Below are 13,426 nucleotides of genomic sequence, written 5' to 3'. Positions count from 1 at the left end.
GGGTGGGTAAAAAATGAGGTCTGCAGATGCTGGAGATCACAGCTGCAAATGTGTTGCTGGTCAAAGCACAGCAGGCCAGGCAGCATGTCAGGAATAGAGAATTCGACGTTTCGAGGGCTTATGCTCGAAACGTCGAATTCTCTATTCCTGAGATGCTGCCTGGCCTGCTGTGCTTTGACCAGCAACACATTTGCTGCAGTTGATGCGGGTGGGACACATATTCCGCCTTGGGACCCTGCAACCACACGGGATCAATGTGAATTCAAACAGCTTCTTCATTTCCCCACCTCCCATATTATCCCAGTCCCAAGCTCCAACTCAGCACCATCCTCTGGACCCATCCATCACTGCCCCCTCTGACGTATCAGCTTCTTCCTCACCTTCATCCACCTATCACTTTCCCAGCTACCTTCCCCGAAACCCCACCCCCCTCCCATTTATCTCTCAGCCCCGATCCACAAGCCTCATTACTGATGAAGGGCTTATGCCCAAAATGTCAATTCTCCTGCTCCTCGGATGCTGCCTGACCTGCTGTGCCTTTCCAGCACCACTCTAATTTAGATTCTGATTTCCAGCATCTGCAGTCCTCACTTTCTCCAAACCATTCATGTTCAAGTACTTATCCATTAGCCTTTTAAACACTGTATCTGCACCTGCATTCACCACTTCCTCTAGCAGTTCTTTTCACACACAAACCATTCTCTGTGTTAAAAGGTAACCCTCATGTCCTTTTTATATCTGTCTCCTCCCACCTTAAAAATATACCTCCGAGTTTTGAATTCTCGGGAAAAGATCTTTCTCATTCATTTTATCTCAGCCCCTCGTGATTTTATACACGCAAAGAAGGTCACCCCTCAATTTCCTATGTTCCAGTGAAAAACGTCTCAAACTTTCCAGTCTATTTTTATTTCTCAAACCCTCCATTCCTGGCAACATTGTTGTAAATATTTGCTGAACCCTCTCCAGTTTAATAATCCTTCCTATAACTCAGTGACCAGAACTGCATACAGTATTCTAAAAGAGGCCTTACCCATGTCCCGTACAATGTCAACATGATATCCTATCTTCTATACTCAAAGATCTGAGCACTGAAGTGCGAAACACATTCTTAACCACCCTGTCTACCTGTGATGCAAATTTCAATGAATTAGATTTAGATTACTTACAGTGTGGAAACAGGCCCTTCGGCCCAACGAGTCCACACCGACCCGCCGAAGCGCAACCCACCCATACCCCAACATTTACCCCTTACCTAACACTACGGGCAATTTAGCATGGCCAATTCACCTGACCTGCACATCTTTGGACTGTGGGAGGAAACCGGAGCACCCGGAGGAAACCCACGCAGACACGGGGAGAACGTGCAAACTCCACACAGTCAGTCGCCTGAGTCGGGAATTGAACCCGGGTCTCAGGCGCTGTGAGGCAGAAGTGCTAACCACTGTGCCACCGTGCCGCCCTAAATTATGTACTTGAACTCACACAACACCAGGCTATAGTCCAACAGATTTATTTGGAAGCACTAGCTTTCGGAGCAACGCTCCTTCATCAGGTAGTCATCAGGACAATCAGCTGATGAAGAAACGGTGCTCCGAAAGCTAGAGTTTCCAAATAAATCTTTTGGACTATGACCTGGTGTTGTGTGATTTTTAACTTTGTCCACCGCAGTCCAACACCAGCACCTCTAAATCATACCTAAACTCCTGGTCTCTATGTTCTGCAGCACAACCAGCACTCCACCATTAATTGTATAAGCCCTGTCCTTGTTTATTTTAACAACGTGCAATACCTCACATTTATCCAAATTAAACTCCTTCTGCCACTCCTCAACCCACCAGCCCAATTGGTCAAGATTTCTTTGTAATCTTAGGTAATCTTCTTCACTATCCACTATGTCACCAATTTTAGCGCCATTTTCAAACTTGCCTCCTACAGTCTTATCTAAATCATTTATATAAATGACAAACAAAGGTAGACCCAGCATCGATCCAGTCCAAAATACAAACCCTCAACTACCACTCTCTGTTTCTTGCCATTAGGTCAATTTTGTGCATAATTGACAAGTTCACCCTGAATCCCATCTGATCCCTTTATAGATTAGTCTACCATGCGGAACCTCTGTTAAAGTTTAAAAATCTCCTGGTTTACCCCTCAAAATGGACCAACTTCTCCAGCTCCTTCCCCCTCACTTGGAGCATTTTAAAAGGTATCTCAGAATACTCATTCCAAAACAACTAAATGAAACAAAGTGTTAGACTTTTACACTCCTTCCCAATCTCTTTGATTCCCAATCAGTCAAAAGAAGGCATTGGATCGCGACTACAATCAAGTTTAGAAATGACAAATATCAACTTGTTTAACTCTTCGTTCACTGCTACCACCCCCTCACCCCAAAATAAACTACTCAAAATATCAAACCTGTGAACTGGAGACAATATGTTGTTTTCTCAGGAGCTGACAGGAGCTCTCCGACATCAGTAAGAAATGTTCCCTCTTGTCATAATCCTACATACAGTAGTGATTGGGTTAAATCCTTCAGAGGACGTTTGAGTATATATAAGAGAGGGATTGGCTGCGTGCCTTGTGGAAAGGTTGTTGTGAATGTGTGAGAGAGACACGTCTTGTAAATGTGTGTGTCTTTGCTTTGATTCTATCTACAGGGCAAATGCTTGCTGTGTGAGTGATACAGTGTGCAAGTGCTGTGAGTGTGTGTGTGAAACAGAGAGAGACAGAGAGAGGCTGTGTAGACAGACATGTGTGTGTATGCCTCTGTCTGCCGTGCAAAGAATCGAAAAGAATACTTTCCAAAATTCCCAGCCCCAGACCTCTGAACCAATTGGCTTCCATGCTGTACAAAGTAGGATGGGTCTGTGCACCTAAGTCTTGGGTAATAAGGAAGTGAATGAAAGATTAAGGATCGGCTTTCAGCAAGTGAGCAGACCCTGTTTGCAAAGACAGGAGAGACCTGCTGGGTGAGATAACTGCCGAGAAATAGGAGGAGAAGCAAGATCACAGCAATGAGAGAATGGCAGTTTTAGAATAGCAGGAAATGTCTCATCCAATTACAATGTGAATGTGTTCTTTCAGCCGATTGCACACAGGAGAAGCTACAAGGAGAGAGAGAGACAGAGAGAGTGAGACTGTAAGAAATAAAAAGTTGGAGCCTGAGATTATGCATGGTTGCAGATACAGCTTTAACATATGCCAGTATGAAATGGAAAGGACAGTAATCAGTGGGTTTTGTAAAGTACACTCAGCTGACAAGGTGACAGGAAGACAGGTGTAACATAGTAGCACAGGCAGGATAAGATAATACACAAGAAAAACATACAGACAAGAACCATCAGATTTTGCGCAGCCCAAATACACAAAGCTCTATCTACCCACATCATCTCCTGATCGGGACAGACATAGCAACAGCAATGAGTTGCATTTACCTAACCCCTGCAATGCAGTACAAAGGGCATTTCATTGGTAGAGGGACACTTATAATTTGAGACTCTGCCGAAGAAGAAGGTATCAGGGCAGATCACCAGACAAAGTAAGAGGTTTAAGCAGCCTCTTACAGCAGGAGAGAGGGGGACAGTGGGTTCAAGCAGAAGGTGGGGGTGAACAGCAGGTTTAGGTAGGAGAGTCGGGGGCAGGGTTAAAGCAGGAGAGAGGGGGAACAGCGGGACTAAGCAGGAGAGAGGTGGACAGTGGATTTAAGCGGGAGAGAGGGGAGCATGGGTTTACGCAGGGGGCAGACGGACAGTGGGTTTAAGCAGGAGGGAGGGAGGACAGTGCGTTTAAGCAGGAGGGAGGGAGGACAGTGCGTTTAAGCAGGAGGGAGGGGGACCATGGGTTTAAGCAGGAGAGAAGAGGACAGTGTGTTTAAGCAGGAGGGAGAGGGACAGTGGGATTAAGCAGGAGAGAGGGCGACAGTGAGTTTAACCAGGAGGGAGGGGACAGTGTGTTGAAGCAGGATTAAGGGGACAGTGGCTTTAAGCAGGAGGGAGGGGGACAGTGGCTTTAAGCAGGAGGGAGGGGGACAGTGGGTTTAAGCAGGAGAGAGGGGGACACTGTGTTTAAGCAGAAGAGTGGAGGACGGTGGGTTTAAGTAGGAGAGAGGGGGGCAGCGTTTAAGCAGGAGAGAGGGGGACAGTGGGTTTACAGAGGAGCGAGGGGGACAGTGGGATTAAGCAGAAGAGAGGGGGGACAGAGGGTTTAGGCAGGAGAGAGGGGGACGGAGGGTTTAACTAGGAGGGAGGGGGGACAGTGGGTTTAAGCAAGAGACAGGGGGACAGTGGGTTTACACAGGAGGGAGGGGGACAGTGGGATTAATTAGGAGAGGGAGGGACAGTGGTAATAATCAGGAGAGAGGGGGACAGTGAGTTTAACCAGGAGGGAGGGGACAGTGTGTTGAAGCAGGATTAAGGGGGACAGTGGGTTTAAACAGGAGGGAGGGGGGCAGTGGGTTTACGCAGGAGACAAGAGGACAGTATGTTTAAGCGGGAGGGAGCGGGACAATGGGATTAAGCAGGAGAGAGGGGGGACCGTGGGTTTAAGCAGGAGTGAGGGGAGCATGGGTTTACGCAGGAGTGAGGGGAGCATGGGTTTAAGCAGGAGGGAGGGGGATAAAGTGTTTAAGCAGGAGGGAGGGGTGAAGTGGGTTTAAGCAGGGGTGGGGGGGGAAGAGTGGGTTTAAGCAGGAGAGAGGGGAACAGTGGGTTTAAGCAAGAGACAGGGGAACAGTGGGTTTAAGCAAGAGACAGGGGGACAGTGGGTTTAAGCAAGAGACAGGGGAACAGTGGGTTTAAGCAAGAGACAGGGGGACAGTGGGTTTACGCAGGAGGGAGGGGGACAGTGGGATTAAGTAGGAGAGAGGGGGGGACAGTGTGTTGAAGCAGGATTAAGGGGGACAGTGGGTTTAAGCAGAAGACAGGGGGACAGTGGGTTTCAGCAGGAGAAAGGGGGACAGTGGGTTTAAGCAAGAGACAGGGGGACAGTGGGTTTAAGCAAGAGACAGGGGGACAGTGGGTTTAAGCAGGAGAAAGGGGGACAGTGGGTTTACGCAGGAGGGAGGGGGACAGTGGGATTAAGTAGGAGAGAGGGGGGGACAGTGTGTTGAAGCAGGATTAAGGGGGACAGTGGGTTTAAGCAGAAGACAGGGGGACAGTGGGTTTCAGCAGGAGAAAGGGGGACAGTGGGTTTACGCAGGAGAGAGGGGTATAGTGGGATTAAGCAGGAGAGAGGGGGAACAGTGCGTTTAGGCAAGAGAGAGGGGGGACAGTGGGATTAAGCAGGAGAGAGGGGGGACAGTGGGTTTAAACAGGAGGGAAGGGGACCGTGGGTTTAAGCAGGAGAGAGGGGGGACAGTGGGTTTAAACAGGAGGGAAGGGGACCGTGGGTTTAAGCAGGAGAGAGGGGGACAGTGTGTTTAAGCAGAAGAGTGGAGGACGGTGGGTTTAACTAGGAGAGAGGGGGGCAGCGTTTAAGCAGGAGAGGGGGTGACAGCGGGACTAAGCAGGAGAGAAGAGGACAGTGTGTTTAAGCAGGAGAGAGGGGGACAGAGGGTTTAAGCAGGAGAGAGAGGGACGGTGGGTTTAAGCAGGAGGGAGGGGGGACAGTGAGTTTAACCAGGAGGGAGGGGACAGTGTGTTGAAGCAGGATTAAGGGGGACAGTGGGTTTAAGCAGGAGGGAGGGGGACAGAGGGTTTAAGCAGGAGAGAGGGGGACAGTGTGTTTAAACAGGAGGGAGGGGGACAGTGGGTTTACGCAGGAGACAAGAGGACAGTATGTTTAAGTGGGAGGGAGCGGGACAATGGGATTAAGCAGGAGAGAGGGGGGACCGTGGGTTTAAGCACGAGGGAGGGGGATAGCGGGTTTAAGCAGGAGAGAGGGGGTACAGTGGGTTTGAGCAGGAGTGAGGGGAGCATGGGTTTACGCAGGAGGGAGGGGAACAGCGGGTTTAAGCAAGAGGCAGACGGAACAGCGGGTTTAAGCAGGAGGGAGGGGGATACAGTGTTTAAGCAGGAGGGAGGGGGACAGTGGGTTTAAGCAGGAGACAGGAGGACAGTGGGTTTAAGCAGGAGAGAGGGGGACAGTGTGTTGATGCAGGATTAAGGGGGACAGTGGGTTTAAGCAAGAGGGGGGGGGACAGTGGGATTAAGCAGGAGAGAGGGGGGACAGTGGGTTTAAGCAGGAGGGAGGGGGACAGTGGGATTAAGTAGGAGAGAGGGGGGACAGTGTGTTAAAGCAGGATTAAGGGGGACAGAGGGTTTAAGCAGGAGAGAGGGGGGACAGTGGGATTAAGTAGGAGAGAGGGGGACAGTGGGAATAAGCAGGAGAGACGGTGACAGTGAGAGGGGGACATTGGGTTAAAGCAGGGCAGAGGGACAGTGGGTTTACGCAGGAGAGAAGAGGACAGTGTGTTTAAGCAGGAGCGAGGGGGACAGTGGGATTAAGCAGAAGAGAGGGGGGACAGAGGGTTTAAGCAGGAGAGAGAGGGACAGTGGGTTTAACTAGGAGGGAGTGGGGACAGTGGGTTTAACTAGGAGGGAGTGGGGACAGTGGGTTTAAGCAAGAGACAGGGGGACAGTGGGTTTACGCAGGAGGGAGGGGGACAGTGGGATTAAGTAGGAGAGAGGGGGGACAGTGGGTTTAAGCAGGAGAGAGGGGGACACTGTGTTTAAGCAGGAGAGAGGGGGGACAGTGGGATTAAGCAGAAGAGAGGGGGACAGAGAGTTTAAGCAAGAGAGAGGGGGCCAATGGGTTTAAGTAGGAGCAAGGGGGACTGTGGGTTTAAGCAGGATGGAGGGGACAATGGGTTTACGCAGGAGGGAGGGGAACAGCGGGTTTAAGCAGGAGGGAGGGGGATAGTGTGTTTAAGCAGGAAGAAGGGGGACAGTGGGTTTAAGCAGGGATGGGGGGAAACAGTGGGTTTAAGCAGGAGAGAGGGGGACAGTGGGTTTAAGCAGGAGGGAGGGGGGACAGTGGGATTAAGCAGGAGAGAGGGGGACAGTGGGATTAAGCAGGAGGGAGGGGGGACAGTGGGTTTAAGCAGGAGGGAGGGGGGACAGTGGGATTATGCAGGAGAGAGGGGGGACAGTGGGATTAAGCAGGAGGGAGGGGGGACAGTGGGTTTAAGCAGGAGGGAGGGGGGACAGTGGGATTATGCAGGAGAGAGGGGGGACAGTGGGTTTAAGCAGGAGAGAGGGGGACAGAGAGTTTAAGCAAGAGAGAGGGGGCCAATGGGTTTAAGTAGGAGCAAGGGGGACAGTGGGTTTAAGCAGGAGGGAGGGGGATAGCGGGTTTAAGCAGGAGAGAGGGGGGACAGTGGGTTTGAGCAGGATGGAGGGGGGACAGTGGGTTTGAGCAGGATGGAGGGGGGACAGTGGGTTTGAGCAGGATGGAGGGGACAATGGGTTTAAGCAGGAGTGAGGGGAGCATGGGTTTACGCAGGAGGGAGGGGAACAGCGGGTTTAAGCAGGAGGGAGGGGGATAGTGTGTTTAAGCAGGAAGAAGGGGGACAGTGGGTTTAAGCAGGGATGGGGGGAAACAGTGGGTTTAAGCAGGAGAGAGGGGGACAGTGGGTTTAAGCAGGAGGGAGGGGGGACAGTGGGTTTAAGCAGGAGAGAGGGGGGACAGTGGGTTTAAGCAGGAGAGAGGGGGGACAGTGGGATTAAGCAGGAGGGAGGGGGGACAGTGGGTTTAAGCAGGAGGGAGGGGGGACAGTGGGTTTAAGCAGGAGAGAGGGGGGACAGTGGGATTATGCAGGAGAGAGGGGGGACAGTGGGATTAAGCAGGAGAGAGGGGGACAGAGAGTTTAAGCAAGAGAGAGGGGGCCAATGGGTTTAAGTAGGAGCAAGGGGGACTGTGGGTTTAAGCAGGAGAGAGGGGGACAGTGTGTTTATGCAGGAGCGAGGGGGACAGTGGGATTAAGCAGAAGAGAGGGGGACAGTGTGTTTATGCAGAAGAGTGGAGGACCGTGGGTTTAAGCAGGAGAGAGGGGGGCAGCGTTTAAGCAGGAGAGAGGGGGACATTGGGTTAAAGCAGGGCAGAGGGACAGTGGGTTTACGCAGGAGAGAAGAGGACAGTGTGTTTAAGCAGGAGCGAGGGGGACAGTGGGATTAAGCAGAAGAGAGGGGGGACAGAGGGTTTAAGCAGGAGAGAGGGGGACCGTGTATTTAAACAGCAGGGAGGGGGACAGTGGGTTTACACAGGAGTTAGGAGGACAGTATGTGTAAGCGGGAGGGAGGGGGACAGTGGGATTTAGCAGGAGAGAGGGGGGACAGTGGGTTTAAGCAGGTGAGAGAGGTATAGTGTGTTTAAGCAGGAGGATGGGGCACAGAGGGTTTAAGCAGGAGAGAGGGGGACAGAGGGTTTAAGCAGGAGAGAGGGGGACAGAGGGTTTAAGCAGGAGAGAGGGGGACGGTGGGTTAAAGCAGGAGAGAGGGGGACAGAGGGTTTAAGCAGGAGAGATGGGGACAGCGGGTTTAAGCAGGAGAGAGTGGGGGCAGTCATTTTAAGCAGGAGAGAGGGGGACAGCGGGTTTAAGCAGGAGAGAGGGGGACCGTGTATTTAAACAGCAGTGAGGGGGACAGTGGGTTTATACAGGAGTTAAGAGGACAGTATGTTTAAGCGGGAGGGAGGGGGACAATGGGATTTAGCAGGAGAGAGGGGGGACAGTGGGTTTAAGCAGGAGGGAGGGGGATAGTGGGATTAAGCAGGAGAGAGGGGGGACAGTGGGTTTAAGCAGGTGAGAGAGGTATAGTGTGTTTAAGCAGGAGGATGGGGCACAGTGGGTTTAAGCAGGAGGGAGGGGGACAGTGGGTTTACGCAGGAGACAAGAGGAGAGTATGTTTAAGCGGGAGGGAGGGGGACAGTGGGATTAAGCAGGAGAGAGGGGGGACAGTGGGTTTAAGCAGGAGAGAGGCGGACAGTGGGTTTAGGCAAGGGGGAGGGGGACAGTGGGATTCAGCAGGAGAGAGGGGGACAGTGGGTTTAACCAGGAGCGATGGGGACAGTGTGTTGAAGCAGGATTAAGGGTGACAGTGGGTTAAAGCAGGAGAGAGGGGGACAGAGGGTTTAAGCAGGAGAGAGGGGGACGGTGGGTTTAAGCAGGAGGGAGGTGGGCATTGGGTTTAAGCAGGAGGGAGCGGGTCAGCGGGTTCAGGCAGGAAAGAGGGGGACAGTGGGTTTAAGCAAGAGAGAGGAGGACTGTGGGTTTAAGCAGGATTGAGGGGGACAGTGGGTTTAAGCAGAAGGGAGGGTGACAGCGGGTTCAGGCGGGAGAGACACAGGCCAGTGGGTTTAAGCAGGAGAGATGGGGACAGTGGGTTTAAGCGGGAGGGAGGTGAACTGCGGGTTTAAGCAGGAGAGAGGTCGTCAGTTGGTTCAGGCAGGAGATTGACGAGTTCCAGGTTTCTGTGACTAAAGGCACGGCTGTTGATTCAGAACATTAATTTGAGGAATGCTTGTGCCTCAGAAGAATGCGTATCTGGTTGTGACGACTGTGATAGGGAGGGGTGAGGCTCTGAAAGAACTCAAAAAACTGGATGTAGAGGTACGTGCAGTGTTGAAAGGAGGGTAAACAATACCTAAAGCATCAGAACTATTGACAACATCAGTTAACATGGGTGCTAGGAAGGGAAACTTAGCAGACGATGGTTTGGTGTTAACTGCATTGATGGAACATGATTTGGGTCTTTCAGATAAGATGGACTTGGAAGGGGGCATGATTGGAAGTAGGAGCAGAACAAGACAATGATATTAATTCGGCTGCAGGGTGGGGAGCATGTTTGGCATAACTGGTTATGGGATAAATCAATGAATGACAACTGAATGGTGTTAATAGGGGAATCAGCAGTTATGGGGAAGGGGCAGGGATGTGGACACAAGGAACATCACATTAGCCATAACCCTATATAGTGGCAGAATAGACTTGAAGGGCTGAAGGGCCTATTCCTATTTCTTCTGGTTTTATACGGAATAGACAGTGTATGGGAGACACCGAATTCTGTAAGCTCCTCACACCTGTTGGTTGTTGTTAGGATACAGGAAGCAAGAGCAAAAGACTTCAATAGGCAATGTATGGAAGAGAAGAGAAGGTAGAGTTATATTTGCATCTTCCAGGATACTCCTGGAATTGTGAGGAATTTCAACAGTAAGGAACCATACAGCATTTGATTTGACCCAGCCACATCCATCAATGAACTTAAGGAAGTAGAGGTGAGGGCTGTACTAGTGGGAGCGGCCTGCATGAGATAGAGCTAAGCTTTTAATAGGGATACAAATGTCAACGGTGGAAGTGAGGCCGTGGGCAAGGAACTCAGTCATTCAGTACAACTGTTGGAGCTGGAGCCATGGTTTTGAGCTTGTTGTGACATTAATCTTTCATGAGATTTGGGAAGGGATTAGTTGTCTTTGAACTGAAAGGCTTGTTAGGCCAGTTAAGAATCAATCACATTGCTGTGGTCTGGAGTCATATGTAGGCCAGACCCAGTATGGAGAGCAGATTTCCTTCCCTAAAGGACATGAGTGAACCAGATGAGCTTTTAGAACAATGAATGATAGTTTCACATTTTCCTGAAGTTGTCTTTGGACCTGTTTTGCTTTGTACATGAGGCAGTTGGCGTCAAACAGTGTTGTTTCTTGCAGCTTATGTGTGAGACAGTTGTTGAAAAGAAGTTCTCTCACTGTGCTTATGTTACCAGTAAACAGAGCATTAATTCACAAACCTGTTCTGTATTACAGAGGGGAGCTAAGCTGGCAGAATGCTTGGTGGAGATAATTAAATGAAACCACATCCTTTGCCCAGCACATCAAACTGCTCAGCTATCAATTTCATTAAGTAACTTGTAATCATTCACAAAAAGAAACCGTGATGCGGTTATGGCTCGTGCACAGAAAGCAGCAGCAATCACTGATCTCTGTTAGATGGAGTTAAAAATAGGCAGTTAGACACAGAGAACCGTGAGCCCCACACTCATCCTGTGCCCTTTGCTTTTATTTACAAGGAGGCCTGGTGAGAGTTTAGATTAGATTAGATTATTTACAGTGTGGAAACAGGCCCATAGGCCCAACTAGTCCACACCGACCCGCCGAAGCGCAACCCACCCATACCCCTACATATACCCCTTACCTAACACTATGGGCAATTTAGCATGGCCAATTCACCTGATCCGCACATCTTTGGACTGTGGGAGGAAACCGGAGCACCCGGAGGAAACCCACGCAGACACGGGGAGAACGTGCAAACTCCACACAGTCAGTCGCCTGAGGCGGGAATTGAACCCAGGTCCCTGACGCTGTGAGGCAGCGGTGCTAACCACTGTGCCACTGTGCCGCCCTTAAAACAGTGAATGGGAGAAAGTTCTCTCTCTGCTGAACTCCATTAACTATTCTCCTGAAAATGGAGCAGCACTTGTTGGTCTAATCTAAGCCCAGTATATTCAGATAACATCCAGACCATGTTTGTGCCAGGTAATGACCACCACTGGTAAGAAAATGCCCATGAACATGATGGCTCAGTGATTAGCACTGCTGCCTCACAGCACCAGCGACCTGGATTCGATTCCAACCTCGAGTGACTGCCTGTGTGGAGTTTGCACATTCTCCCCGTGTCTGCGTGGGTTTCCTCTGAGTGCTCTGGTTTCCTCTGGATGTTCCAATTTCCTTCCACAGTCCAAAGATATGCAGGTTAGGTGGATTGTCCCATAGTGTCCATGGATGTGTATCTAGCTGTGCTATATCTGGGGTTATGGGAATAGGGTGAGGGGGTGGGGTGGGATGCTCTTCAGTGAGTCAGTGTGGGGAATTCGATGGACTGAATGGCTTCTTTCTACACAATCGGGACTTCAACATCACTTCTAATGCCATCAACATCCTGTATTTATGTGGCAGCTTTAACATAGGAAAATGACCCAAGGCATTCTGCAGGACTGTAATCATGCAAACGTGGAATGAATGAAGGAGGAAATAGGACCAGCAGTCAAAATTCTGGTCAAAAGTTTGAATTTTAAGGTGAATGTATAGAATTTTATATAATCTATAGGACAAAGACAGGCCATATAGCTCAATCCGCCCATGCTAGTGGTTATGCTGCAATCCCAATCCCTGCCATTTTTGCTCATTTCAATCCAACATTGTCAGTCACCTGGTTTCCCCTTAAACACACGAATGCTATTCACCCCAACCACACCAGTTCCATGTTCTCCTCTTTGAATAAAGATGTTTCTTTTGAATTTCCAATTGCATTTCTTGATAATTCTCTTATATTGACGGCTTCCAGTAAGGCACTTGGCCCATAAATGGGATCGACCACCCTGTGCCCAGCCTATCAAAACCTTCAAGAATTTTCAACATGTTTATTGGGTCGACCCTCAACTTTGTTTTTCCAGGAGAAAAGGGACCTGGCCTTTCTGATGTGCATTCCTGGAAACCTCTGCATGCTCTCCAATGCTGCTATAACCTTTTGTTTATCGTATGATGACCAGAAAGGTGACTGTCTGTGTGGAGTTTGCACGTTCTCCCCAAGCCCTTGTGGATTTCCTCAAGAGTTCCGGTTTCCTCCCACAGTCCAAAGATGTGCAGGTCAAGTGGATTGGCCATGGGAAATTGTCTATAGTGTCCAGGGATGTGCAGGTTCAGTGGGTTAGCCATGGGAAATAGGTAAAAACAATGACTGCAGATGCTGGAAACCAGATTCTGGATCAGTGGTGCTGGAAGAGCACAGCAGTTCAGGCAGCATCCAACGAGCAGCAAGGTTACTGGGATAGTGTTGGGGGGGTGGCTCTCGGTGGGATGGTCTTTGAAGGGTCAGTGAAACAAGATGAGCTGAATGGCCTGCGTCTCTGCTGTGGGGATTCCATGGTTCTACACTTAACTGTGTACTCTTTACTCTTCAATGTAAAAATAACATTCTGTCAGAATACACTTGAAAGGATCTGCGCAGGGAAATGATATGAAATGCATTAAACATCTCAAGTTCACACAAGATGTTACACACTATTGTACTCCCTGGAGATTCCGGAGAACATGAGGGTGGTCATAGAAGGCTTTAAGATGCTTGATGGAAAAGGGGCAGAATCAGGTGAATGCTCAGAGGTTAATACTGACAAGAAGCTTGACTGAAAATGTGTTGCTGGTTAAAGCACAGCAGGTCAGGCAGCATCCAAGGAACAGGAAATTCAACGTTTCGGGCCAGAGCCCTTCCTATTCCTTGGATGCTGCCTGACCTGCTGTGCTTTAACCAGCAACACATTTTCAGCTCTGATCTCCAGCATCTGCAGACCTCACTTTTTACTCAAAGAAGCTTGACTGGGCAAGTTTTGTCAATGGAAGGACAAAGAAGTAATATCCATCATTGCCACATGATATTTGTGACTTTGAGAAAACCTATTTTATTACTGTGGCAACTAGAAATCTCATGGTTGGGGGCGGG

At 49.8% G+C, this 13,426-nt stretch overlaps 1 protein-coding gene across 2 annotated transcripts in view; it reads right to left on the bottom strand.

The window, feature by feature from the left end:
- Nucleotides 1-13,426, bottom strand: part of si:dkey-172j4.3 (diacylglycerol kinase delta) — a 224,155-nt gene that overhangs the window by 127,121 nt on the left and 83,608 nt on the right. Inside the window, exon 1 of one of the 2 annotated variants that reach the window (XM_060832576.1) lies at nucleotides 2,419-2,758. The exons of the other annotated variant lie outside the window; for it this stretch is intronic. Within the exon in view, the coding sequence (XP_060688559.1) occupies nucleotides 2,419-2,475 (57 nt within the window). The 5' untranslated portion in view covers nucleotides 2,476-2,758. Of the gene's footprint in view, nucleotides 1-2,418; nucleotides 2,759-13,426 lie in introns of those variants that run through there. 2 annotated transcript variants of the gene reach the window in all.

Source organism: Hemiscyllium ocellatum, chromosome 11 (assembly GCF_020745735.1).
Source record: "Hemiscyllium ocellatum isolate sHemOce1 chromosome 11, sHemOce1.pat.X.cur, whole genome shotgun sequence".
Lineage (NCBI taxonomy): Eukaryota > Metazoa > Chordata > Chondrichthyes > Orectolobiformes > Hemiscylliidae > Hemiscyllium > Hemiscyllium ocellatum.
This window is presented reverse-complemented; position numbering and strand designations above follow the sequence as displayed.